This window comes from Leptodactylus fuscus, chromosome 2 (assembly GCF_031893055.1).
Source record: "Leptodactylus fuscus isolate aLepFus1 chromosome 2, aLepFus1.hap2, whole genome shotgun sequence".
Taxonomy (NCBI): Eukaryota; Metazoa; Chordata; class Amphibia; order Anura; family Leptodactylidae; genus Leptodactylus; species Leptodactylus fuscus.
The window spans coordinates 168,652,901-168,680,304 of record NC_134266.1 but is presented as its reverse complement, the minus strand read 5'-3'; the positions used below and the strand labels follow the sequence as shown (position 1 = coordinate 168,680,304).

Genomic DNA, 27,404 nt, shown 5'->3' with positions numbered 1-27,404 from the left:
ACAGTTGGCATTTTTTGCACATCATTGTCTCTATTCAGTAGCAAAAAAGTAAAACTGGCACCTTCTTTCAGATGAATGTTTGTTTGTTTACCTTAATCTACTTTTCCTTCACTCTTCCATAGTCATGAGGGTCACATAGAAGTACTGCTTGTGTTATTGCTTACATCTTGTGTTTTTAAGGAAACTATCCAATTCACAAATAAGCATGCCTCTGGCTTTATATATGGACTTTTACAGACTTGCTGTACTCTTCCATGTCTATTTAATGAAACTTATCTAGCGTGTGCTTGTTTATGTAGCTCTTTCTGTGAATATGTAGATCTTTGACTTTGTGTTCTAGGAAGGAGCTCCATAGCAAACTTGGCCTTTTGCACTTTTTGCTGTATATCTATGACTAGTGATCATCACCAATGTCATGACCCCACAAGATATTCTCTTACCTGAACATTGTCACCTAAGCGGCAGGGTCTACCAAATCATTATATAGCACATACACTTATCTTGCAAGACTGGCATTTTAGTGTGTATGTAATATATGTATATATTATAGCATCTGCATAATTCTGGATTGGTTGACAGACAAGACTATGCCATCGCTTCCTGCAAATGCAGTCTTCACAAGTCTTAATATAATCTTGGTGCACCTGCCTCCAGCATTCTCAATAAGAGGCTCTGGCTTCAATAATTCTGGCAGGCCATAGGAGGTCTCATGTGCTAGAAACGAAACCTTTTTCATTCAATGACTGGGGTATAGTTAAGGTATAACTGATGCCAGTATTCCGACATGAGTCACAGTAAATCTTGCGGGTTGAGGTGTTCCCACCACTGGCTGCATTGATGCCCACCCTGCTCTGCCCACCTGTTCTCAAAAGTGGTGAGCAGGTCAGAAAATAGGCAAGTGGGTAGATTATGGCCCACTATTTGGACCAAATATTCATGTGCCAGAAACTTTTGTACCAGAAAACTGGATGAGAAACTTTAATAAATGGTCCTCCGTGTATGCAATAACCACCAAAGGTAGTGACGGTATCAGGGATAACTGATGATAAGATAACACCACTGGCATTTATTAATTTTTGGTTTACAATCTAGATTTCACTATTCTTTATAATGAATTACTCCTGTGTGACTCTAATCTTTGCACACTCCGCTCTTGGCATACAAACTGTGATTGTACAGATGCTTTGTGCCCTTACTTTACAAACCAAACCATTCTTTATGCAGCGCATCCTCCAATATCATTAAGGAAAAAAATGGAGACTCTTTATAGTGCAACTTCAGTTTTTACTGTGAGCTGTATGTAAGCTTGTGCACTGTAGTCAATACGAAGTATGAGCTCTAGGAAATTTGCATTATGAAAAGTCTCCATGTTGCCACATCTTTATTAAATAGACTAGAAGGATGGCGGACCATAAAGTTTGATTTGCTATTGTAATGCTTGCCTTTCAATTTTATACAATTTATACCATCTTGGTGGCTAAAATGTATACATTTCAACATTGCCCTGTTGATGTATAGCAAGCTTCATTGTTTTTTATCAATTGTCACTACTTGTAATTGTTCTGCTTTTGATGTTGGTTGATTCATAACACCAATTATCCAATTTTTCTATTTTCTCCTTTTCTGTCTTGCTTCAATGGAATCCTCTCCCGCTGGATGTCTTCAGGTGACTCTAGTATCTTCTCTAGTCTGCCTCTGGGTTTTTATATAGTGAGTAGCATGGTAATGTTAATCGGAGCAAAGTACATAACAGGTTAGTTTTTACTGTCTTTACTAGATTTCAATTCAAGGTCTATCTGTTGTCCCACATACTTGGCAGGTTAATTATTTATCCTTCTAGATTTTGCTTTTACACCCTACACACTTATTTTAGAGGAACACTACATATAGAAAGAGCAGTGACAGTTCCAGGGGCAAGCATAGAGTACTACTGACAGAGTGCAGGATACTGGGGATGCTCCGCCTCACTTCACAGCATATGCATAGTGTAGCAAGACTCTTCTCTGTTCTAAATCTCAGCAGTATAGGAACATGCAATTTAGTTTTACGGTCACAAACCTTCTTATTGGTTACTTTTTAACGCAACTGCCAGCAGTGGCCTTTCTGCAATAAGACAAAAACATTGTCAGGCTCCCTCAACAGGAGATGGTGGTTTCGTTTTTTTTTTTGTTTTTTTTAATTTAGAAATCTCAAAAAATCGTGAGGCTTAACATAACTGTAATGTTATGTGTAACTCACCTGTCTATTTGGCCGGGTTCAGGTACTCTGTTTTTCTGACTTTTGTCAGCCAATCACTGGCTGATACGGGGACACTCTGTACAAATGGAGCAATAGCCAATGACCATTTACCTCTTGTAAGTTCAACTCCTGTATTTTTTTTTTTCTCAATTCTTATTCTCTAGTTTTACTGTTGCTCAGTTTACACTGAGCATTTAAATTTTTTAAAATGTGTAAAAAAAAAAAAAAAAAAAAATTGTAGTTCTGTTACTACTTTGCTAAGTGTTTCTTAGAAAGCTGCCAGAATTATGGCTACATTGCAGCATTTGTCAGATGCTTAAAAAGAAATCTACATAGCTATGCAAATGGTATTCATGCTGTCCCTGTTTCACAACTTCTACTGAAACTTTTAAAAAGGATATACTGTATATCTTACCTGACTGAGAAACTGCCATATAGTAGCTGGAAGAAGAAGGAAACTTAGATGGATAATACATTATTTATTTATTTATTTATTTATTTTAAATAAAGGGTTTGTCTCTTAATCTAAATAGTAATGGGAGTCGATCAGCAGTAAATTCATTATGAACCTAATCACAGTAGATTGTAATCATGTTTCTACAGTCTCCTAATTATCATTTATATTCGAATGAAAAATGTGCTTTGTCCGGGAATCCAGAACGGAGTTTGAAGATGGGCAAGCTAAGCATAAAAACTGCAGTTTACATAAAAATAAAGCTTGAAAGTTGAAAACAGGGGGACTATTTGGAAACTGTAGAATCCCCTGTACAAGATACTATGAGGTTTTTAATCAGTTTACTGCTGACCAAGTCTTTAAATAATAATCTCTGTCAGATCGCACAACATTTTAATATTGAATCTTTTAAAAATAAAAAATTATTGTCTAGATAATTATGGTGCCCCCTGATGGTGTTCTGATTCCTCCCTGCTGTGTTCACATAGAGTTTTTTGGTCAAGAATTTGGTCAGGAAACTGACTACAATTCCTCCTCCTAAAAATGACTCCCCATAGGACTGTATGGTGAGGAGGTGTGTTTTGGAGGAGGAATTTGAGTCAGTTTCCTGACCAAATTCCTGACCAAAAAACTTTGTGAAAGTATGTCCTCATAGTATGCTCTGTGCTGGTGGAATCGATCCATGCACTGATTCCTGCACGCACTCACTATCTACATAGGATCCATATCATGAGGGCTGAGCTACTGAACATGTGTGACTACCAATATTGAATATTTTGAGTGGATGTCTAGAGACAGAATCAAAAGCATGCCAGGGTGTGCCATAACTAGTATGCAACAATATCTAAACAAATGTTGGGGTTGGTTTTTTTTTCAAAATTATAAGGAAAAAAAACAAACCAGGAATAATGTAAGAGGTAATATCTCATTTACATTTTAAAAATCTCTAAGCAGGATATGACCTTGAAAATGGCCAATTATTATTAAAAGCTAGGAAAGGATATTTCTCTTGTTTGATATGATAGTTTATTCAGTAGCTGCGGTTATGTTGTTGTGACACCCAGTTGCCACTTGAGGGTGCCAGAAGATAGAGATGTGTAGACCGTTGCATATGACTAGCATTCAGTGTGCAGTTTGGTGCAGAAATACAATTATGCTCTTACACTAGTAAGGTGCTGGGTACACTGTAGCTATAATCAGGTTTACCAGTTGTCCTTCACATTCAATTTACCTCAAATGCAAAAGACAAGCTCCTTGTAATTAGGGAAATGTGTATTAATTACTATCTTCATTATGAAACGTTGGGACAGATTACTGCTAATTAAGTCTAACCTACAATACTTTCTGACTAGAAAATCCTTCTGGAATATAATGTAGGTAACAAGTTGTGTAAACGGAGTCACAATTTATCAAAAGCTAATCAAGAATACACAAAATGTAAAAAATAAAAAATACTCTTACTATTGGTGCTATTTACTGCATTATTTTTACTGCATTATATTTTTTATTTTTTTTTTGCATTAGTGTGTCTGTAAGCCAACCAGAAGTGGGTCCGACACTTTGGGGGGAGAAAAAGGCACAAATCTTTTCACTTTTACCCCTTGATTCACTGACTTATAATGTGTAAGGGTCCATTCACACTGAGGATTTTGGCGTTGAAAATCTACGTGGGGAAAAACCCCTCCTATTGAAGTCAATATGAGGCTTTTTTTTTCCACGTGGATTTTCAGCGCCAAAATCCTCACCAAAAAACTGTGTGAATGGACCCTTACAGAAGCCTAAAGGTAGACCTGTCTTCTACACACACTGGAGGTGTGGGAAGAGGGGGGGGGGGGGGAGTTTGTGAAACAGTAGCTGATAAAACCAGAAAGCAACCCCCCTAAACCTATATGTAGTGAAACCTCTCCAAAAGATTACCTCTGTGAGTAGACCACCCCCTTTATCAGAGCACATTTTTTGAGGTGGATTTAGTTTTTCCGTATTCACCTCTTTGAACAGACAAGGATCTTGGAATACCATGTTTAATGCAATTTTGGATGGTTGCCTCAAAGAGTTTACTGTAATTTTAATTTAATAACCCAGAAATTGATACATTAGCATTTGTTTTCAGTACATTAATTAAAGTCAAGATTAAAAAGCATAGTTTGCTTTTTCATTGCATCCTATATTGGATTTTGGATTTGATTTTTATAAACCCAGAGTATTTTTAGTTTTATTTTTCTATGTGAAATAATCAAAAGCATCTGCAGAATATTTAACCATATCCATCGGGTCCTAGTTATGCCTTATTAGAAGTACACTTACAATTGTAACATACTGTATATGTAAATAAGTAGAGAAATGAACGGAGGCTCACCGTAAATTATACGATTCCCGGCGGGGTGCACGACCTTGTCTCTTCTGGACTTAGAGGCATGTTTCTTGCTAAAGACACTTGAAGAAATAAAGCTGGTCTGCACTTATCTGAGGCTCAATAAAATTTAACTTTTAATAATCCATTAAAAATGTAGATACCAAAAAATTCAAAACAATGGAAAGTCAGAAAAAAACGCACATCGTGATTAAAATAAACGCCAAAGCGTTTTGAGGTTTCCCTACCTCTTAGTCATGGCGTATTCTAAAGTTCTAATACATTTCTTTATATGTACACACAGCTATTTGGACTATTATTTCATACTGTATATGTATTTCTCTTGGTTGTCACTAGTTGCTTTAAAACCGACATCTCCAAAATGCAGCAACTGAATGCTGGTGCACTGCATCGGCATCCAGCTGCGCACTCCGCTCTGGATTAGGTCCAATGAATAGGCCTAGTCCGGAGGAGGATGTGTCTTCAGGCTGAATCACAAGGCCTGAAGAATGAGCATATCGCTTCTTTTTTTCTGGGAGCCAGAAGAAACTGCTCCCAAAAAAAAGATCTGAGTGTCTCCCATTGATTTCAATGTGAGCCGTGTTTTTGGTCAGGATTTTGAGGCGGATACGGCCTCAAAATCCTGACTAAAATTCTCTGTGTGAACTTACCCTTAGAGCAGCTACACTTGATAACCACGTATGCACCAGATTAGTTTAACAATTGCATTCTGGGTGTATGCTGTAAGGGCTTTGGACCACCTTTTCTTGAGCCAACGAACCAATTGTAGTCCCAGTTTGTACCTTCTGAAAAGGGGGCTTATGTCTAGGGTGGGCATTCTTGTAGTTATGGAAGTTGGTCTGTAGGGAGTAGTTGGCTGGTTATGAATAAGAGCTACCTCCCTATATACAAATGTTATCACCAAATGTTCCATAAGCCCATTCCACCAATTCATTTTATTGTTGATTTTTGGACGTCTATATACTTTATGTAGCTATTTTAATTAATAATCAATAAAAGTTAGATTTTAATTATCATTTTCCTTTTATAACATCTTCCTGTGAAGATAGTATAAAACGCCACAAACTTCCACTTTCTGGCAGTGGCTTGTGCTCGTCTTCCCACTTAGAATACATGCATGCTCAGGCAGTGTATATGGACATCTTAAAAGTATATACACCCTACCCATTTTTAGAAAGAAATTTAAGCAACTGTTTTAGAGTTGGGCTTGTTAAAGTGCCATATTTTGGCATAGTCTTATGCCTTTTCAAATAAGTAATTGAATCCATGACTTGGTATGATTATTGAAGTTTAACTAATTGTTTCCGCTTTTCTTTTAGGACTTGACAAATAAAATGTTGAAATAACTTCGTCTGTTGCTGGTATTTTTGGATTCCTCTGTTGCCAATAAGCTGATTTTAATCTGATTGAACTTGCCAACTGTATAAAGTTCCACGCACCAACTTTTTTAAATGAATCCAATCTCCCTCAATTGTTCTCCCAATTTATGTTAACTACTGTACATCAGAGGTATTCTGCTAAAGAAGTGTACAAAGATATTGAGAACCGGGTCACATGGTGGAATTTTCATAGTAGAATCCGCTACAAAAATCCAGCCTCCTCTTGAATTTTTTTTCCCATCTCTTGTTTCTTTATTTTGTTAATTAATAAACCACTTTTTTTTTTTTTGTTAAATGGTCTCCAAAATCTGCATATTCATTTTAAGGGAAGTTTCAGACAAAATCTGCCTGAAGATCAGGCAGGAAGCCCAAAATCTGCCTTCCACTGAAATGAATGGGCGGCAGCTTTCAGGTGTGTTTTGGGGTGGAAAACTCCTCCAAAATTTGTTCCAGTAATAATGTAAGAGCATACCTTTACTGTCTCTACAATAATGAAAGGAACCCTAACCTCAGATCATTTAGGAGTGTCTTGAGGATTATTTGCACTTGGAGAATATAATTATCGGAAGCATTATCACAAAAGACTGATTGGGAAACTTGTACAGATATTTTTGATGAAGCTGTAATTTTTGTAAGTTATGTTAAACTTGTATTTATCTGGCACAGACAATTCTTTGCTACATCTTGTTTTCTTCAGTAACATTTGTGCCTTTTAGGCTAAGGCCTCATGGGCCGTAAATGCTGCGCTAAAGCACTGCGGGAACAACGGTGGCGTGAACGCATCACGGTTCTTCCCGCAGCGCTTTGAACAAAAAGGTCATGGTGTTTTCCTCCACAGACTTTTTGTTACAATTACAAAAACAAAGGCATTTCCATAGATATAATTGACATGCTGCAATTTTCAAAACTGCAACGGTGCGAATTTTTTATTTTTTTTTTTCCCTGCAAAGTGGGCATGGGATTCATATAAATCCCATCCACTTTGCAAGTACTGTAAAATGCTGTTTCCGCTGTGGCCAAATCGTGGCTTTCCAGCCCATAGGGCCCTGGCCTTACATTCCAAAGGCTGTCTTTATACGTACGGTTCTTTCCTTTTATTGTCATGTATCTGATAATGTGGGTGTAGAGCCGTAACTAACTACTGGTACCATGTATCGCCAAGGGATAATACAGTTCTTTTTAAAGGTTAATAATCATTGTATGAAGTAGATGCGAGTATTATTTGTGTAACTATGCAAGTGCAAAGTCTGAGATGAGGTTAGACTCGTATAAGCTGAATTGCAGTATGTTGTCCTTTATATAACTTCTTTCTGTACATTGCATTTGCCACCATCACTAAAGTTACATTAACACTGCTGGTGTTAATTTTTTTGATGACAAGCGGATTCCACGTCAAAATCCTGACCCAAAAAAAAACTGTGTGAACTTACAAGGGTACACAGCCCTGTAGTTGAGTCCTATTTTGGCAATAAGTTACCAACTCCTGCTTCAAAATAAAATGAACTCCTAATTAAAGACATAGTTTACTTTCATATGAAGTCAATCAATAGCTTTTTAATGAATTGGTCATGGTCAGTGAAAAAGAGCTGCAGAAAAAAACATGTCTGGTCTTTCTGCTTCAATTATACCTGTAGGGAAACTGCCGGTGTTTCCATAGGTATAATTGACATGCTGCAATATCCAAAACCGAAAGCGTTTCTGCTGTGGGCAAATTGTGGCATTAACACCACATGGGATCCCAGCCTTAGTCTTTTGTGAAGGAGTTGGAGTCTTGGGCCTCGTTCACATCAGCGCTCGTATTCCGTCCGGGGGAGTCCGCATGAGGACCCCCCGAACAGAATACCGAACGCAATTGCAAGCGGTGTGCCAGTGAAAGCACACGGACCCCATAGACTATAATAGGGTCTATGTGCTTGCTGCCAGATTTCCGCAGGGATCCTGCGGACAGGAAAGTAGTTCACAATCTACATTCCTGTCCGCATGATTCGTCCGGGCAGTGCGCGGCAAGCACACTGACCCCATTATAGTCTATGGGGTCCATGTGCTTTTTACAGCACCACGCTTGCAATTGTGTTTAGTACTCCGTTCGGAGGGGGTCCTATGTGGACTCCCCCAGATGGAATACCAACGCAGATGTGAACAAGGGGTTAGTTGCTGGCTTGTATGACTGACTCCACAGCCCTAGTTTTACTAGGTGTAAAACCATTGGAGAATGACTTCTTATGCCACTTGATTTCACAGCTATTATAGTAAAATAAATTGGTAGAAATGTAACTTGGAACTGTATGTAAAGATCTGAACACTAAATAGGGGTTCCAGTTTTTGCACTACATTTCCAGGTATGTGTGAAGAGAACCATGAGTGGCTGTCACTCTAAACACTAGCAAATGTTGCTAATTATATTGTATATTCTCTGATCTGATGCCAATAAATACGGTTTTTAAATGTTTTGTGTTTTTTTTTTGTTTTTTTTCTTTATTATATTATTTAAAATGGATTGTTTACTGCCCTCATATATTTATTGCTAACTCAACTGAATGAGAAAATAACACATTTGCATATTTCATGTGTGTGGTTTTACTGCTGCAAGTACGACTCCTAGGATGTGACTAGTGTAGAGCGTTTGACGAATATCCTAGTAGTATAGTGCTATCACATAGTAAGGCTCTCCACTCTGTCCATAACCAGCAATGCTAGTTTTCTCTAACAAAAATAAATAAAAATCTAAAAGTGCCCTAATGTCCTTTGAGAGCATTTTACATAGAACAGCTTTTAACCATATTTCTTGTATAGTCCATTTACATATTTATATAGGTTAATGTCTCTTCTCCAGACTAAACAAGTGTAATTCCTTTAATCTCTCCTCCATAACTGAGGTCCTCATTGCCCCCTAATCAGTTTAGTAGCCCTCTTTTGAACCTTTTCCAACTCTGGGACATCCTTTCTATGATCTGGTGCCGCAAACTGAATTGCATACTCCAGATCAGACCGGACAGGTGCTTTGTAGAGTGGTAATATTACCTCACTATACCATGAGTCCATCCCCTTTGAACATATGACAATATCCTGCTGGCCTTGAAAGCAGCTGATTGACACTGCATGTTGTAACCTACAAGTACTCCTAGGTCCTTCTCCACCAGTGACTCTTCTTTACTCTTCCCTAGTATATATGCATCTGGGTATAAATGATCTGCATGCAACTTAACTTTACATTTATCCACATTTAATCTTATTTGCCATGTGGAGGCCCAAACAATCAGTCTGTACAAATCTTCCTCTACATCCTCTATACTACATAGCTTTTGTCATCGGCTATGGTGCTATTAATCCCATCTTCTATATCATTAATAAAGAAGTTAAATAATAGTGGACCTAGCACTCATCTCTGGGGTACACCACTTATAACAAAGGACCAGTCTGAGCTGCAGTCATTGACCTCAACTCTCTAGATACCAACCTTTTACCAGTTTTCAATCCAATAATAAACTAGATTTTCCAAGCCAAAGGACCTGATTTTATCCATTAAATGTATGGTGAGTGACTCTGTCAAATGCCTTTGCAAAGTCCAGGAACTCTGTATTCACAACCTTCCATCTGTCCAGACTTCTACTCAGTTCTTCCTATAAACAAATCAGGTTAGTCTTAAATTAGTAAAACCATGCTGTCTGTCACTTATAATACATATAGTTACAAACTCCTGTACAGTGTTGGCCAAAAGTATTGGCACCCCTGCAATTCTATCAGATAATACTCACTTTCTTCCAGAAAATAATTGCAAGCACAAACACTTTGGTATTAATATCTTCATTTATTTTGCTTGCAATGAAAAAATACAAAAGAGAATGAAAATGAAGTTTCTCACGCCCGCTTTCACTATGCAAGTGGCGGGAGGCAGCAGGGGCCCGGACAGCAGGCGGCCCCTGCTTGGGTGCAGTAGTGAAGGCAGCAATTGCTGACTTTACTACTGTTAAAAGATGGACTGTGGAGGAGCTTCTCCACCTTCAGGCAGCCCCCGGCACTGCAGTAAATAGGACCCATTACATTCTGGAGTTACACCAGCAGGTAACGGCCTATTTATAAAAAAAAAAAATAATTTAAAAAATCCGCAGCTGTCAGCTGGGCCCCCTAGTGTCCCGGTCCCTGTGGCAGCTGCCTCCGCTGCTACCACGGTAGTTACGCCCCTGGTTCCTACTTTATAATATATCATTAATATATTTTTGGGGGAGGGATTAGTTTTGAATCATTAGGAACCTGCCTTTCACCATGTATTTTAGCTGATTTTATTAACTGATTTTAAGTGCTTTGTAATTTTCAGAGTGGTTACAAGCAGATACCCAAGGAGCGCATAGACCAGGGTTGCTCGCACTTTGTCAGCATGTGAGCTACTTTATAACATGACCAAGTTTAAAGATCTACTACCCACTTCTTGTGGGCGGGGCTGGGTATGTGGGCGGGGCCGGGTGGAGCGTGAGAGCAGGAGACAGCGGCGTTCTGTGGCCGTCCAGGGATCCCCTCTGTCTGCTTGTTCACAGTGCAGGCTGAGGGTTATCTCCGGACACTGACAGGCCCTCCATCCCTAAGAGCGGCCTGCAATTGTCCGGAGTGCTTGTTCACAGTGCAAGCTGAGAGTCGACTTTCAGCCTGCACTGTGAACAAGCAGACACCGGGGATCCCTGGCTGCATCCCGTGATCGACCGGTAGATCGCGATCGACGTATTGGGCACTCCTGGCATAAACTATAATGGAGTCAGCCAGGTTTCTGCTGATTTTATACTGAACTCAGCAAAGGAAAAAGACCTCCCTGTAGGAGACATGTTTTTCTGCACTTAGAAATAGAATTTGGGGCGGAGTGCCTGAATGCTAGTGTGAACCTAGTGCTAGACTGAATAGGAGCCCCATCCTAACCTCCAGACTATTTGCATAGAGGCAGGAAACCATGTCTGCCTAATCTATATCTGCAAGATTTCTGCTGAACTGCTGAAAGCTACAATTTAGTCCTGCGGTTATAAATAGAGATGAACTATATTATGCATATTTTTATTTTATTCTTGGTTTTAAGGGTTTAGTGTTCCTATAAAAGGCAGGAAAACTGACCTCTATACATTTTAGACAAGTGTTCATGTTCTTAGATTCTAGACATTACTGATTGGTATAACCTCCCTTTTAACATACAGAAAATACTAGACTTTTTCCAGGAGGAGCCGTGCCTTGTTAACTCCTAAGGTACAAATTTTGACTGCCAGCTTGTTGTTCCATGAGAATTAGCTGAAGGCCCCAGAGTCATTAGATTTTCTAAGCAGTATCCGCATACCCCAACCATCCCGGATTCTGCGGGACAGTCCCATATTGTGGGTTCTGTCCCACAGTCTTGGTTGGCGGGAGGTATGTCCCGGATTTGTGTTAGGTTCCTTCTATATAACTTTCTGTGTACTAACCACACTACCTCCGTATCATTGCTCCACCCTCCTCTCTCACTTCGTTACATTCCCCTCCTTTTCTCCCTAGGCTAGGCTATCCTGCCCACTACTAGCCCTTCTCAAGTAACTAAGAATTGACTGTCCTGTGTGTATGTATGTATATATATATATATATATATATATATATATATATATATATATATATATTTGCATTTAAATAGAAGTAAATTAGAAGTTAGGTAATGGTAGGGAGTTTAGTTTAGGGGTTAATTTGTAGTTTATCCCGAACAACCCCTTTAAAGTTGACATTGTGGTGCTTAGACCAGAACCTGCTTTACTACCACATTATCTCAGTTTGACAGTTCTTCCCTCTTTTGTAGTAGTCTGAAGAAATTCATTGTTTAGATATTCCTAGCATCAAATATTTGGAACTCACTAGAGAATGGAGGAAGTCCACATACTTATTCATTAAATTTGCAGTTAAAGATGGAGATGGCCAGGTTAGCAGAGACACTATGGCTAGATGGATTAGATTAGCCATATCTTTTGCCTATGAGTTAGAGGGAGTTCCCCCTCCTTTCAGGTACTAGGGCTCACTCTATCAGATCAATGGCCACATCTTTGATAGAGAGGAGACATGATTTCATCGATCACTTCTGCAGAGCTTCTGTATGGCCCTCTCTTTCTACAACCTTTGGGCAATCTGTTGTACTTTGTGGTCTCAGACCTTGAGGGTGCATTCACATGATATAACACGGCACTGATTCTTGCACGATAACTCGCATAAGGATCAGTGCTGCAAAACAGAATCCCATTGACTTCAATGGGTTCCGTTTAGCACACGTAACGCACTGAAATCAATGGGAGGCTTTTTAACCCATTGATTTCAATGTGTCACGCGTGCTAAATGGAACCCATTGAAGTCAATGGGATTCTGTTTTGCAGCGCTGATCCTTGCATGAGTTATCGCACAAGAATCAGTGCCGCATTACATCATGTGAATGCGCCCTGACTTTGTAATTTTGTTTTTTATTTCTGTTATGTCTCTGTGGGTGCTGTAATGGGAAAGAAGGAGATTAAGATTACATTTAATGGTAAATGTATTCCATGACGTCACCTATCTAATTCCCACCCTTGGGATGCAATTTTCTGCACTTTTTTATAGGGTGTGGATGTAAGTAAACTAACAGTTCATTTAGATACAAGCTTGGTAACTACACTGAGGATAAGACTAGGTCCAAAAAAATTTATGGGTTCATGGCATCGAGAACTCCAAATACCGGTAAGTGTAATCTTTATTTTTTAATGCATTACACTTTACATTTGCTATATCTGTGTAACTGTGCAGAATACTTTAGTAAAAAAAAAAAAATCAGTTCCTTGAGAAGTAAAGGATGGGTATTTGAGTAAGTGATTTACTTTGGTTGTAAAGCAGTGAAACAGTGAATATCGCAGAACAAATGTGGAACTTAAAGATGTGACATACAACAAGGAATACACTTGTTCATATGAAGGATTAGTTTGTTCTCATGAAGGATTAGTTTGTTCTCCTGGTCGCCACTTTTTGTGACAATGTTGTATGACTATAGTGAGGAGTGTCTAATGCAATGCTTTATCATGAAATTCCTATAAAGTATAAGCTGTGAATTTTTATCTAAGAGTTGGACATTCGTAAAATATATTTGTAGAAACTCACTGCCAGCATTATTGTTGCCAAGAAATACACACTTTATGATCAGGACTAGATGATAAAGAATAGGAAAATGGCAAACAATTAGAGCAAACTTTAGGGTTTTGAGGTATTACAGTGGACAAATAAGCATTTTGTGATGATCTAATCCACTACTCATGTTTAGAGATGAGCGAACACTAAAATGTTCGAGGTTCGAAATTCGATTCGAACAGCCGCTCAATGTTCGTGTGTTCGAACGGGTTTCGAACCCCATTATAGTCTATGGGGAACAGATACTCGTTAAGGGGGAAACCCAAATCCGTGTCTGGAGGGTCACCAAGTCCACTATGACACCCCAGGAAATGATGCCAACACCTCTGGAATGACACTGGGACAGCAGGGGAAGCATGTCTGGGGGCATCTAACACACCAAAGACCCTCTATTACCCCAACATCACAGCCTAACAACTACACACTTTACACACTCAATACCACCTCTCTGACAGTAGGAAAACACCTTGAAACATGTGTATTTGGCACTTGCAGTGAGGAGAGCTTGTCACCAGCAGTGAATTTGGCCCTTGTAGTAAGTTGAGGTTGGCACCAACATTTGTTTTGAAAATCAGGGTGGATTGAGCCTCTAACCAGCAGAGTTTGGGCAAATTCATGGTGGAGGGAGCCTCTAAACACCCCAGTTTGGGCAAATTCATGGTGGAGGGAGCCTCTAAAAACCCCAGTTTGGACCAATTCATGGTGGAGGGAGCCTCTAACCAGCCCAGTTTGGGCAAATTCATGGTGGAGGGAGCCTCTAAAAAACCCAGTTTGGACCAATTCATGGTGGAGGGAGCCTCTAACCAGCCCAGTTTGGGCAAATTCATGGTGGAGGGAGCCTCTAACCAGCCCAGTTTGGACCAATTCATGGTGGAGGGAGCCTCTAACCAGCCCAGTTTGGACCAATTAATGGTGGAGGGAGCCTCTAACCAGCCCAGTTTGGACCAATCAATGGTGGAGGGAGCCTCTAACCAGCCCAGTTTGGACCAATTCATGGTGGAGGGAGCCTCTAAACAGCCCAGTTTGGGCAAATTCATGGTGGAGGGAGCCTCTAACCACCCCAGTTTGGACCAATTCATGGTGGAGGGAGCCTCTAACCAGCCCAGTTTGGACCAATTAATGGTGGAGGGAGCCTCTAACCAGCCCAGTTTGGACCAATTCATGGTGGAGGGAGCCTCTAACCAGCCCAGTTTGGGCAAATTCATGGTGGAGGGAGCCTCTAAAAAACCCAGTTTGGACCAATTCATGGTGGAGGGAGCCTCTAACCAGCCCAGTTTGGGCAAATTCATGGTGGAGGGAGCCTCTAACCAGCCCAGTTTGGACCAATTCATGGTGGAGGGAGCCTCTAACCAGCCCAGTTTGGACCAATTAATGGTGGAGGGAGCCTCTAACCAGCCCAGTTTGGACCAATTAATGGTGGAGGGAGCCTCTAACCAGCCCAGTTTGGACCAATTCATGGTGGAGGGAGCCTCTAAAAAACCCAGTTTGGACCAATTCATGGTGGAGGGAGCCTCTAAACAGCCAAGTTTTGGGAAATTCATGGTGGAGGGAGCCTCTAACCAGCCCAGTTTGGACCAATTCATGGTGGAGGGAGCCTCTAAAAAACCCAGTTTGGACCAATTCATGGTGGAGGGAGCCTCTAACCAGCCCAGTTTGGACCAATTAATGGTGGAGGGAGCCTCTAAACAGCCCAGTTTGGGCAAATTCATGGTGGAGGGAGCCTCTAACCAGCCCAGTTTGGACCAATTCATGGTGGAGGGAGCCTCTAACCAGCCCAGTTTGGACCAATTAATGGTGGAGGGAGCCTCTAACCAGCCCAGTTTGGACCAATTCATGGTGGAGGGAGCCTCTAAACAGCCCAGTTTGGGCAAATTCATGGTGGAGGGAGCCTCTAAAAAACCCAGTTTGGACCAATTCATGGTGGAGGGAGCCTCTAACCAGCCCAGTTTGGACCAATTAATGGTGGAGGGAGCCTCTAACCAGCCCAGTTTGGACCAATTCATGGTGGAGGGAGCCTCTAACCAGCCCAGTTTGGACCAATTCATGGTGGAGGGAGCCTCTAAACAGCCCAGTTTGGGCAAATTCATGGTGGAGGGAGCCTCTAAAAAACCCAGTTTGGACCAATTCATGGTGGAGGGAGCCTCTAACCAGCCCAGTTTGGACCAATTAATGGTGGAGGGAGCCTCTAACCAGCCCATTTTGGACCAATTCATGGTGGAGGGAGCCTCTAACCAGCCCAGTTTGGGCAAATTCATGGTGGAGGGAGCCTCTAAAAAACCCAGTTTGGACCAATTCATGGTGGAGGGAGCCTCTAACCAGCCCAGTTTGGACCAATTAATGGTGGAGGGAGCCTCTAAACAGCCAAGTTTTGGGAAATTCATGGTGGAGGGAGCCTCTAACCAGCCCAGTTTGGACCAATTCATGGTGGAGGGAGCCTCTAAAAAACCCAGTTTGGACCAATTCATGGTGGAGGGAGCCTCTAAACAGCCCAGTTTGGGCAAATTCATGGTGGAGGGAGCCTCTAACCAGCCCAGTTTGGACCAATTAATGGTGGAGGGAGCCTCTAAACAGCCCAGTTTGGGCAAATTCATGGTGGAGGGAGCCTCTAACCAGCCCAGTTTGGACCAATTCATGGTGGAGGGAGCCTCTAACCAGCCCAGTTTGGACCAATTAATGGTGGAGGGAGCCTCTAACCAGCCCAGTTTGGACCAATTCATGGTGGAGGGAGCCTCTAAACAGCCCAGTTTGGGCAAATTCATGGTGGAGGGAGCCTCTAAAAAACCCAGTTTGGACCAATTCATGGTGGAGGGAGCCTCTAACCAGCCCAGTTTGGACCAATTAATGGTGGAGGGAGCCTCTAACCAGCCCAGTTTGGACCAATTCATGGTGGAGGGAGCCTCTAACCAGCCCAGTTTGGACCAATTCATGGTGGAGGGAGCCTCTAAACAGCCAAGTTTTGGGAAATTCATGGTGGAGGGAGCCTCTAACCAGCCCAGTTTGGACCAATTCATGGTGGAGGGAGCCTCTAAACAGCCAAGTTTTGGGAAATTCATGGTGGAGGGAGCCTCTAACCAGCCCAGTTTGGACCAATTCATGGTGGAGGGAGCCTCTAAAAAACCCAGTTTGGACCAATTCATGGTGGAGGGAGCCTCTAACCAGCCCAGTTTGGACCAATTCATGGTGGAGGGAGCCTCTAACCAACCCAGTTTGGACCAATTAATGGTGGAGGGAGCCTCTAACCAGCCCAGTTTGGACCAATTAATGGTGGAGGGAGCCTCTAACCAGCCCAGTTTGGACCAATTCATGGTGGAGGGAGCCTCTAAAAAACCCAGTTTGGACCAATTCATGGTGGAGGGAGCCTCTAAACAGCCCAGTTTGGGCAAATTCATGGTGGAGGGAGCCTCTAAACAGCCCAGTTTGGGCAAATTCATGGTGGAGGGAGCCTCTAACCAGCAGAGTTGGTGGAAATCAGGGTGGAGGGAGCCTCTAACCAGCAGAGTTGGGGGAAATCAGGGTGGAGGGAGCCTAGTATTAGCAGAATTGTGCAACGCTTATGGTGGATGAGTATGAGGATGCGGAGGAATTGGAGAGGTTGAGTACAGACATGGAGTTTCATGTTGGGGTGCTTTACACAGGTGGGCACAAAAATGACGGCTCTACCCAGTGGTGGTTCATTTTTATCAAAGTGAGCCGGTCGGCACTCTCAGCTGACAGACGGGTGCGCTTGTCAGTGATGATGCCACCGGCTGCACTGAACACCCTCTCAGATAGGACGCTGGCGGCAGGACAGGACAGCACCTCCAAGGCATATAGGGCAAGTTCAAGCCACAGGTCCAACTTCGACACCCAATACGTGTAGGGCGCAGAGGGGTCGGAGAGGACAGGGCTGTGGTCGGAAAGGTATTCCCGCAACATGCGCCTATACTTCTCACGCCTGGTGACACTAGGACCCTCCGTGGCGGCACTTTAGCGAGGGGGTGCCATCAAGGTGTCCCAGACCTTAGACAGTGTGCCCCTCGTTTGTGTGGACCGGTGAGAACTTGGTTGCCTACTGGAGGAACTGCCCTCCCTGCCGCCAACGTCACATGCTGGAAACATCTCCATCATATTCTGCACCAATTGCCTGTGGCAAGCATTGATGCGATTGGCCCTCCCCTCTACCGGAATAAAAGACGAGATGTTGTTTTTATACCGGGGGTCAAGGATAGCAAAGATCCAGTACTGGTTGTCCTCCATGATTTTGACAATACGCTTGTCGGTTGTAAAGCACCCCAACATGAACTCAGCCATGTCTGCCACAGTGTTAGTTGGCATGACTCCTCTGGCCCCACCGGAAAGTTCAATCTCCATTTCCTCCTCATCCTCCATGTCTACCCATCTGCGCTGCAACAATGGGACGATTCGAAGTTGCCCGGAAGCCTCCTGTATCACCATCACATCATCGGACAACTCTTCTTCCTCCTCCTCCTCCTCCTCCTCCTCCATTAAACGCAGTGAAGCGGACAGATGTGTGGACCTACTCTCCAGCTGTGACGGATCGGATGCTATCCCTAACTCCTCTGTGTGATCTGAGTTATCCCTGATGTCAATCAGGGATTCTCTCAGAACACACAAGAGCGGGATTGTAAGGCTCACCATCGCATCCTCAGAGCTCACCCTCCTTGTGGACTCCTCAAAGACCCGTAGGATGTCACAAAGGTCTCTCATCCATGGCCACTCATGGATGTGAAACTGAGGCAGCTGACTTTGTGGCACCCTAGGGTTTTGTAGCTGGTATTCCATCAAAGGTCTCTGCTGCTCAACCACTCTATTCAACATCTGAAACGTTGAGTTCCAGCGTGTGGGGACGTCGCACAAAAGCCGGTGTTGTGGCACATGCAGGCGTTGCTGGAGAGATTTTAAGCTAGCAGCGGCTACTGTCGACTTGCGAAAGTGGGCGCACATGCGCCGCACTTTCACCAGTAGCTCTGGAACATTGGGGTAGCTCTTTAGGAAACGTTGCACCACTAGGTTGAAGACGTGGGCCAGGCATGGAACATGTTGGAGTCCGGCAAGCTCCAGAGCTGCTACCAGGTTCCGGCCGTTATCACAAACGACCATGCCTGGGCCCAGGTGCAGCGGCTCAAACCATATTGCCGTCTCATCGAGGAGGGCATCCCTCACCTCGGAGGCAGTGTGCTGTCTGTCCCCCAAGCTGATCAGCTTCAGCACAGCCTGCTGACGTCTACCAACGCCAGTGCTGCAACGTTTCCAACTCGTAGCTGGGGTCAATCTAACAGCGGAGGAGGAGGCGGTGGCGGAGGAGGAGGCGGTAGAGGAGGAGGAGGAGGGGGGTGTTCTTCTCGTGTCCCTGCCAGGAATGTTAGGCGGGGAGACGAGGTACACCGGGCCAGTTTGGGAAGCAGTCCCAGCCTCAACTACATTCACCCAGTGTGCCGTCAGTGAAATGTAGCGTCCCTGTCCGCATGCACTTGTCCACGCGTCGGTGGTCAAGTGGACCTTTGTGCAAAGCGCGGAACTAAGGGCCCGCCTGATGTTGAGTGACACGTGCTGGTGCAAGGCGGGGACGGCACACCGGGACAAGTAGTGACGGCTAGGGACGGCATAGCGAGGTGCCGCAGTTGCCATCAGGTCCAGGAAGGCGGGAGTTTCAACAAGCCGGAACGCCAACATCTCCTGGGCCAGCAGTTTAGCGATGTTGGCGTTCAAGGCTTGCGCGTGTGGGTGGTTAGCAGTGTATTTCTGCCGCCGCTCCAATGTCTGAGAGATGGTGGGTTGTTGTAAAGAAACGCCTGATGGTGCCTTTGATGGTGCAGGAGAAGGAGATAAGACAGGACCAGGGGAGGATGAGGTAGAAGTCAACAAAGTGGCGGAGGCAGATGAAGTGGTGTCCTGGCTCGTCCTCTGGAGTGCATCGCCAGCACAGTCAGCAGTGGCAGTGGCAGAGGCAGTGGCAGTGGCGTGAACGGCAGGCGGCCTTTGTCCTGCCGTTGCTGCCTGCCACTGATTCCAGTGCTTGGATTCCAAATGACGGCGCATTGAAGTGGTGGACAGGTTGCTCTTCTCAGAGCCCCTAATCAATTTCGAGAGGCAAATTGTGCAGACAACACTATATCTGTCCTCGGCGCATTCCTTGAAAAAACTCCACACCTTCGAGAAACGTGCCCTCGAGGTGGGAGTTTTTCGGGGCTGGGTACGAACTGGAACATCTTGGGAGATTCCGGGTGTGGCCTGGCTTCGCCTAAGCTGCTGACCTCTGCCTCTGCCTCTAGCTACCCTTTTTGGTGCTGCACCTGCCTCAACATCCACACTACTTTCCCCGCTTGACATCCCCCCTGTCCAGGTCGGGTCAGTGTCCTCATCATCCACCACTTCCTCTTCCAACTCCTGTCTCATCTCCTCCTCCCGCACAATGCGCCGGTCAACTGGATGCCCTGACGGCAACTGCGTCACATCATCGTCGATGAGGGTGGGTTGCTGGTCATCCACCACCAAATCGAACGGAGATGGAGGAGACTCTACTGTTTGAGCATCTGGACACAGATGCTCCTCTGTTAGGTTCGTGGAATCGTGACGTGGAGAGGCAGGTTGAGGGACAATGAAAGGAGCGGAGAACAGCTCTGGGGAGCAGGGACAGTTTGGGTTATTGTTCTGTAAAGCTTCGGAATTTTGGGAGGAAGGAAGACAAGACTGTTGGGTAATAGGAGGAGAGGAGGCAGAGTCTGACTGGCTGCTGGACAATGTGCTGTAAGCGTTCTCTGACAGCCATTGCAAGACCTGTTCCTGGTTCTCGGGCCTACTAAGGTTTGTACCCTGCAGTTTAGTTAATGTGGCAAGCAACCCTGGCACTGTGGAGTGGCGCAATGCTTGCTGCCCCACAGGAGTAGGCACGGGACGCCCTGTGGCTTCACTGCTACCTTGCTCCCCAGAACCATTCCCCCGACCTCGCCCACGGCCTCGTCCACGTCCCTTTCCGGGAGCCTTGCGCATTTTGAATTCCTAGTTAGAAATTGGCACTGTATACCAGTAGTAAAAATTGTGGGTGCACGTAACCCCAATATATTCTTTGAATTCCCAGTCAGACACTGGCACTATATGGCAGTAGCAAGAAATGAGGGTATTTGTATTCCCAATATACTCTTTGAATTCCCAGTCAGACAATGGCACTGTATACCAGTAGTAAAAATTGTGGGTGCACGTAACCCCAATATATTCTTTGAATTCCCAGTCAGAAACTGGCACTATATGGCAGTAGCAAGAAATGAGGGTATTTGTATTCCCAATATACTCTTTGAATTCCCAGTCAGACAATGGCACTGTATACCAGTAGTAAAAATTGTGGGTGCACGTAACCCCAATATATTCTTTGAATTACCAGTCAGAAACTGGCACTATATGGCAGTAGCAAGAAATGAGGGTATTTATAACCCCAATATATTCTTTGAATTCCCAGTCAGACAATGGCACTGTATACCAGTAGTAAAAATTGTGGGTGCACGTAACCCCAATATATTCTTTGAATTCCCAGTCAGACAATGGCACTGTATACCAGTAGTAAAAATTGTGGGTGCACGTAACCCCAATATATTCTTTGAATTACCAGTCAGAAACTGGCACTATATGGCAGTAGCAAGAAATGAGGGTATTTATAACCCCAATATATTCTTTGAATTCCCAGTCAGACAATGGCACTGTATACCAGTAGTAAAAATTGTGGGTGCACGTAACCCCAATATATTCTTTGAATTACCAGTCAGAAACTGGCACTATATGGCAGTAGCAAGAAATGAGGGTATTTGTATTCCCAATATACTCTTTGAATTCCCAGTCAGACAATGGCACTGTATACCAGTAGTAAAAATTGTGGGTGCACGTAACCCCAATATATTCTTTGAATTACCAGTCAGACACTGGCACTATATGGCAGTAGCAAGAAATGAGGGTATTTGTATTCCCAATATACTCTTTGAATTCCCAGTCAGACAATGGCACTGTATACCAGTAGTAAAAATTGTGGGTGCACGTAACCCCAATATATTCTTTGAATTCCCAGTCAGACAATGGCACTGTATACCAGTAGTAAAAATTGTGGGTGCACGTAACCCCAATATATTCTTTGAATTACCAGTCAGAAACTGGCACTATATGGCAGTAGCAAGAAATGAGGGTATTTATAACCCCAATATATTCTTTGAATTCCCAGTCAGACAATGGCACTGTATACCAGTAGTAAAAATTGTGGGTGCACGTAACCCCAATATATTCTTTGAATTCCCAGTCAGACAATGGCACTGTATACCAGTAGTAAAAATTGTGGGTGCACGTAACCCCAATATATTCTTTGAATTACCAGTCAGAAACTGGCACTATATGGCAGTAGCAAGAAATGAGGGTATTTGTATTCCCAATATACTCTTTGAATTCCCAGTCAGACAATGGCACTGTATACCAGTAGTAAAAATTGTGGGTGCACGTAACCCCAATATATTCTTTGAATTCCCAGTCAGACAATGGCACTGTATACCAGTAGTAAAAATTGTGGGTGCACGTAACCCCAATATATTCTTTGAATTCCCAGTCAGAAACTGGCACTATATGGCAGTAGCAAGAAATGAGGGTATTTGTATTCCCAATATACTCTTTGAATTCCCAGTCAGACAATGGCACTGTATACCAGTAGTAAAAATTGTGGGTGCACGTAACCCCAATATATTCTTTGAATTCCCAGTCAGAAACTGGCACTATATGGCAGTAGCAAGAAATGAGGGTATTTGTATTCCCAATATACTCTTTGAATTCCCAGTCAGACAATGGCACTGTATACCAGTAGTAAAAATTGTGGGTGCACGTAACCCCAATATATTCTTTGAATTACCAGTCAGAAACTGGCACTATATGGCAGTAGCAAGAAATGAGGGTATTTATAACCCCAATATATTCTTTGAATTCCCAGTCAGACAATGGCACTGTATACCAGTAGTAAAAATTGTGGGTGCACGTAACCCCAATATATTCTTTGAATTACCAGTCAGAAACTGGCACTATATGGCAGTAGCAAGAAATGAGGGTATTTATAACCCCAATATATTCTTTGAATTCCCAGTCAGACAATGGCACTGTATACCAGTAGTAAAAATTGTGGGTGCACGTAACCCCAATATATTCTTTGAATTACCAGTCAGACACTGGCACTATATGGCAGTAGCAAGAAATGAGGGTATTTGTATTCCCAATATACTCTTTGAATTCCCAGTCAGACAATGGCACTGTATACCAGTAGTAAAAATTGTGGGTGCACGTAACCCCAATATATTCTTTGAATTCCCAGTCAGACAATGGCACTGTATACCAGTAGTAAAAATTGTGGGTGCACGTAACCCCAATATATTCTTTGAATTCCCAGTCAGAAACTGGCACTATATGGCAGTAGCAAGAAATGAGGGTATTTGTATTCCCAATATACTCTTTGAATTCCCAGTCAGACAATGGCACTGTATACCAGTAGTAAAAATTGTGGGTGCACGTAACCCCAATATATTCTTTGAATTCCCAGTCAGAAACTGGCACTATATGGCAGTAGCAAGAAATGAGGGTATTTGTATTCCCAATATACTCTTTGAATTCCCAGTCAGACAATGGCACTGTATACCAGTAGTAAAAATTGTGGGTGCACGTAACCCCAATATATTCTTTGAATTACCAGTCAGAAACTGGCACTATATGGCAGTAGCAAGAAATGAGGGTATTTATAACCCCAATATATTCTTTGAATTCCCAGTCAGACAATGGCACTGTATACCAGTAGTAAAAATTGTGGGTGCACGTAACCCCAATATATTCTTTGAATTCCCAGTCAGAAACTGGCACTATATGGCAGTAGCAAGAAATGAGGGTATTTGTATTCCCAATATACTCTTTGAATTCCCAGTCAGACAATGGCACTGTATACCAGTAGTAAAAATTGTGGGTGCACGTAACCCCAATATATTCTTTGAATTCCCAGTCAGAAACTGGCACTATATGGCAGTAGCAAGAAATGAGGGTATTTGTATTCCCAATATACTCTTTGAATTCCCAGTCAGACAATGGCACTGTATACCAGTAGTAAAAATTGTGGGTGCACGTAACCCCAATATATTCTTTGAATTCCCAGTCAGAAACTGGCACTATATGGCAGTAGCAAGAAATGAGGGTATTTATAACCCCAATATATTCTTTGAATTCCCAGTCAGACAATGGCACTGTATACCAGTAGTAAAAATTGTGGGTGCACGTAACCCCAATATATTCTTTGAATTCCCAGTCAGACACTGGCACTATATGGCAGTAGCAAGAAATGAGGGTATTTGTATTCCCAATATATTCTTTGAATTCCCAGTCAGACAATGGCACTGTATACCAGTAGTAAAAATTGTGGGTGCACGTAACCCCAATATATTCTTTGAATTCCCAGTCAGACACTGGCACTATATGGCAGTAGCAAGAAATGAGGGTATTTGTATTCCCAATATATTCTTTGAATTCCCAGTCAGACAATGGCACTGTATACCAGTAGTAAAAATTGTGGGTGTATATAGCCCCAATTCTATTGCTAGGGGACTTGCAGGGTATTTCTGGGGTGAAGGTGGGGGGGGCACACCGTTGGAACGGGTATCGGGGTATATATCGGGTATACGGGAATACACTGACAGTGTATTCCATTCAGGATCCTGGGAAAGCTGGGTTGCGGCGATTGAGCCCGTCAGTGCCACGTTACACTGACAAGCTTCTCCCTGGAATTTAGCTCTTATAAGAGCTGTTGGTTGTCTTCTCCTTCCTATCCTAGCCTGTCCCTGCCTACCCAGAATCTAAGCCCTAGCTAGCTGGACGGAAACCTCCGTCCTCGGTGAATTGCAAGCTCAGAATGACGCGAAGCTGGGCGTCGCTGTTCTTTTAAATTAGAGGTCACATGTTTTCGGCAGCCAATGGGTTTTGCCTACTTTTTTCAACGTCACCGGTGTCGTAGTTCCTGTCCCACCTACCCTGCGCTGTTATTGGAGCAAAAAAGGCGCCAGGGAAGGTGGGAGGGGAATCGAGTAATGGCGCACTTTACCACGCGGTGTTCGATTCGATTCGAACATGCCGAACAGCCTAATATCCGATCGAACATGAGTTCGATAGAACACTGTTCGCTCATCTCTACTCATGTTGTATGAAATAGATTATGATGTGATAACCGGCTTCTATGACATCATGGTGATATCCATAACCGTAGGAAATGCTGCTGATCTAATTGCTGTGGTTTATCATCAGAGCATATGAGTCTTTAAAAACATGAATAGAGAGCCCCACTTCAGTGAATTGTGCAATTATGGGAGGGTACAGTTATTTAATGTCTGTTGCTCTCATCCTTCATAGGCTGATCTATTCAGACAAAGCCCCTTCCATCTGGTGTCTGCATTCACCCCATGTAATATGACAGAAGATTTCTAGGGTTTTTTTTTTTTTTTTTTTTTTACAAAAGTAAACAATCATGACAGAAGAAAGCATCCGTCATGTTTTTTACATTATAGTCAATGGGAATTGACATAGTCAGAGGGGGCTCCATCTGTGTCTGTTATTCTACTACCATTATTGTTCGTTGCTCTCAACCTGTGACAGAAACAGACCTTAATATTGGTAGTGTGAATACACCGTAATATTTTACACATCCAGCACAGTAGGTAGAAATTGTCTAAAATAAAGACTTTATTCACATTGAGAACCATTAAGTAATTTAAAGGGATCCTCAATTTTTTTTCTACCTACCACATAAGAATAGCCTTAAGAAAGGCTATTCGTCTTCTACCTTTAGATGTCTTCTCTGCACCGCCGTTCGGTATATAATCTGGTTTTCGTCAGTATATTAATGAGTTCTCTCACAGCACTGGAAGGCAGTCCCCAGCGCTCAAACAGCACTGGGGGCGTCCCCAATGCTGCCAGAGAACTCTCCAGCGCCGCCTCCATCTTCTTCAGGAATGGGTATTTCACGACTCTTCTTCCAGGGGTTGGCTTCAAACTTCTAGGCCTAGGGCAAAACCGACTGCGCATGCCTGCTGACCACAAGCAAATGGCCACTTACACAGTATTGTAAGTGGCCATTTTCTTGTGGCCGGCGGGCATGCGCAGTCGGCTGCCCAAGGCGTAGAAGTTTGAAACCAAATGATAGGATGCCTTTAACTTCTGTGGGTAAACATAAAGTTATTTCAGACAAAACTAACTGTGCAGATGCATAATTGGCATTGAGTTGGCAGTGAACATGTTAATCTTTTATACATCAGGTCTAAATTGTTTGTAATAAAGGACACACTCTTATTTCATATTTCATACATCTTCAAATATCACAGATGTGAAGACAGTGTATCTACTAATAAAACGGAAGCATATTTGATCAGCTGGCCATAGGATTATGTTGAGTATTTTGGCCGTATTCTGGATTTGAGCAAATAGCAGTATACTCCTAATCCTACTGCTTGGGACTAAGCAATATTTACACAGATGCAGTTTGCGGAGAAACAGTTGTAAGCATGAATCTTTATGTTCCTGAGCACAGATTGCTATAAAACACCCCTTAGGTGCCATCATAGTTTACCCATCTCATAAAAGATATTACGCAATAGAAAGAAAAATAAATAACTAGATTTTTATTTCACTTAGATGTACAAATCTACATATCACTTTATTCATAGACGTAAAAGATGTCTGATGCTAGAAAAACGTGTTTTGTAGTTGGCAACTGTAAAATAAAGTAACTAATACAGAGGGCCCGATTTCACCTGTGGTCACAAGGTTCTGGAAACTTCAGAGCTTCTATTGTAAACATTAAGTGTTTCCCCTCTCTGTGTATGAAAGTTCTGTCTGCTTGGGTTTATTGGCCAAATCATCTCCTTGAGTGTCATAGTATAATGTGACTATTAAATCTATTGAAGAAGCAATTTTAGAAAAATTACTATACATCTGTATGGGGCCAGGATGCTACACAACAAATTGTACAAGGCTGAGGGTACCCCTTACATCGATCAGACTGGTCAGTCCGATCCTGTTACTGGAGTGCTTCTTGAGACATGGTCATAGAAAAACATTCTCAGGGTTCCTTGTCACCAGCCCTTTCTTGAGGTAGAAGTTGTTCAGACAGGAAGATATTAGCAGCAGTTGTTCAGCTGTGCCAAGGTAAATGAGGGCACTTGCTTGGCAATGCATTAGATTTCTCAGTGCTAGAGCAGTGGTCCTAAGGTGACACACACAGATTGCTCAGCTCTCACGGGGGTTTGCACTCAACTCTTACAGGTTCTTCTTCTCTGACACGTCAAGTTTGCTGAGTTAACCTTCTGATACAATTAAGTTCACACAGAGTTTTTTGGTAAGGATTTTGAGGCCGTATCCGCCTCAAAATCCTGACCAAAAAGACGACTCCCATTGAACTCAATTGGAGCTGGTCAGTTCTTTTTTTTCTTGGAAGGGAGATGCTCATTCTTCAGGCCATTTTACCTCGCGATTCAACCTGAAGACACTCCTGACTAGGCCAATTCATTGGGCCTAATCCGGAGGGGAGTGTGAACTTACTCTTAGGGTGTAAACTCAGAATTGGACTGCATGGATGAGGAGACACAAAACTCTTAATGGAAGATGTGAATGGCGCAGGACACTCCTTGTGGCACAACTGGGTTCTGCCTGCTTGGTTAAAATCAGTGTGTGTCTTCCCCAAAGTACCAGACCCATAGCAGCAGAATAACTGCAGGAAACATAACTAAAGTAAAGTGAGATATCATACAGGAATATAAGACTGCAGCGAATAAATCTTGCA

General features: G+C 42.9%; 1 protein-coding gene across 5 annotated transcripts in view; it reads left to right on the top strand.

The window, feature by feature from the left end:
- The window catches only part of GK (glycerol kinase), a 296,759-nt gene that overhangs the window by 48,372 nt on the left and 220,983 nt on the right, over positions 1-27,404 (top strand). For 3 of the 5 annotated variants that reach the window (XM_075265081.1, XM_075265079.1, XM_075265080.1), the window contains 2 exons: positions 1,667-1,753; positions 6,383-8,891. In XM_075265081.1, the coding sequence (XP_075121182.1) occupies positions 1,667-1,753; positions 6,383-6,396 (101 nt within the window). In that variant the 3' untranslated portion in view covers positions 6,397-8,891. Of the gene's footprint in view, positions 1-1,666; positions 1,754-6,382; positions 8,892-27,404 lie in introns of those variants that run through there. The other 2 variants (XR_012715085.1, XM_075265082.1) reach the window with 2 other exon arrangements.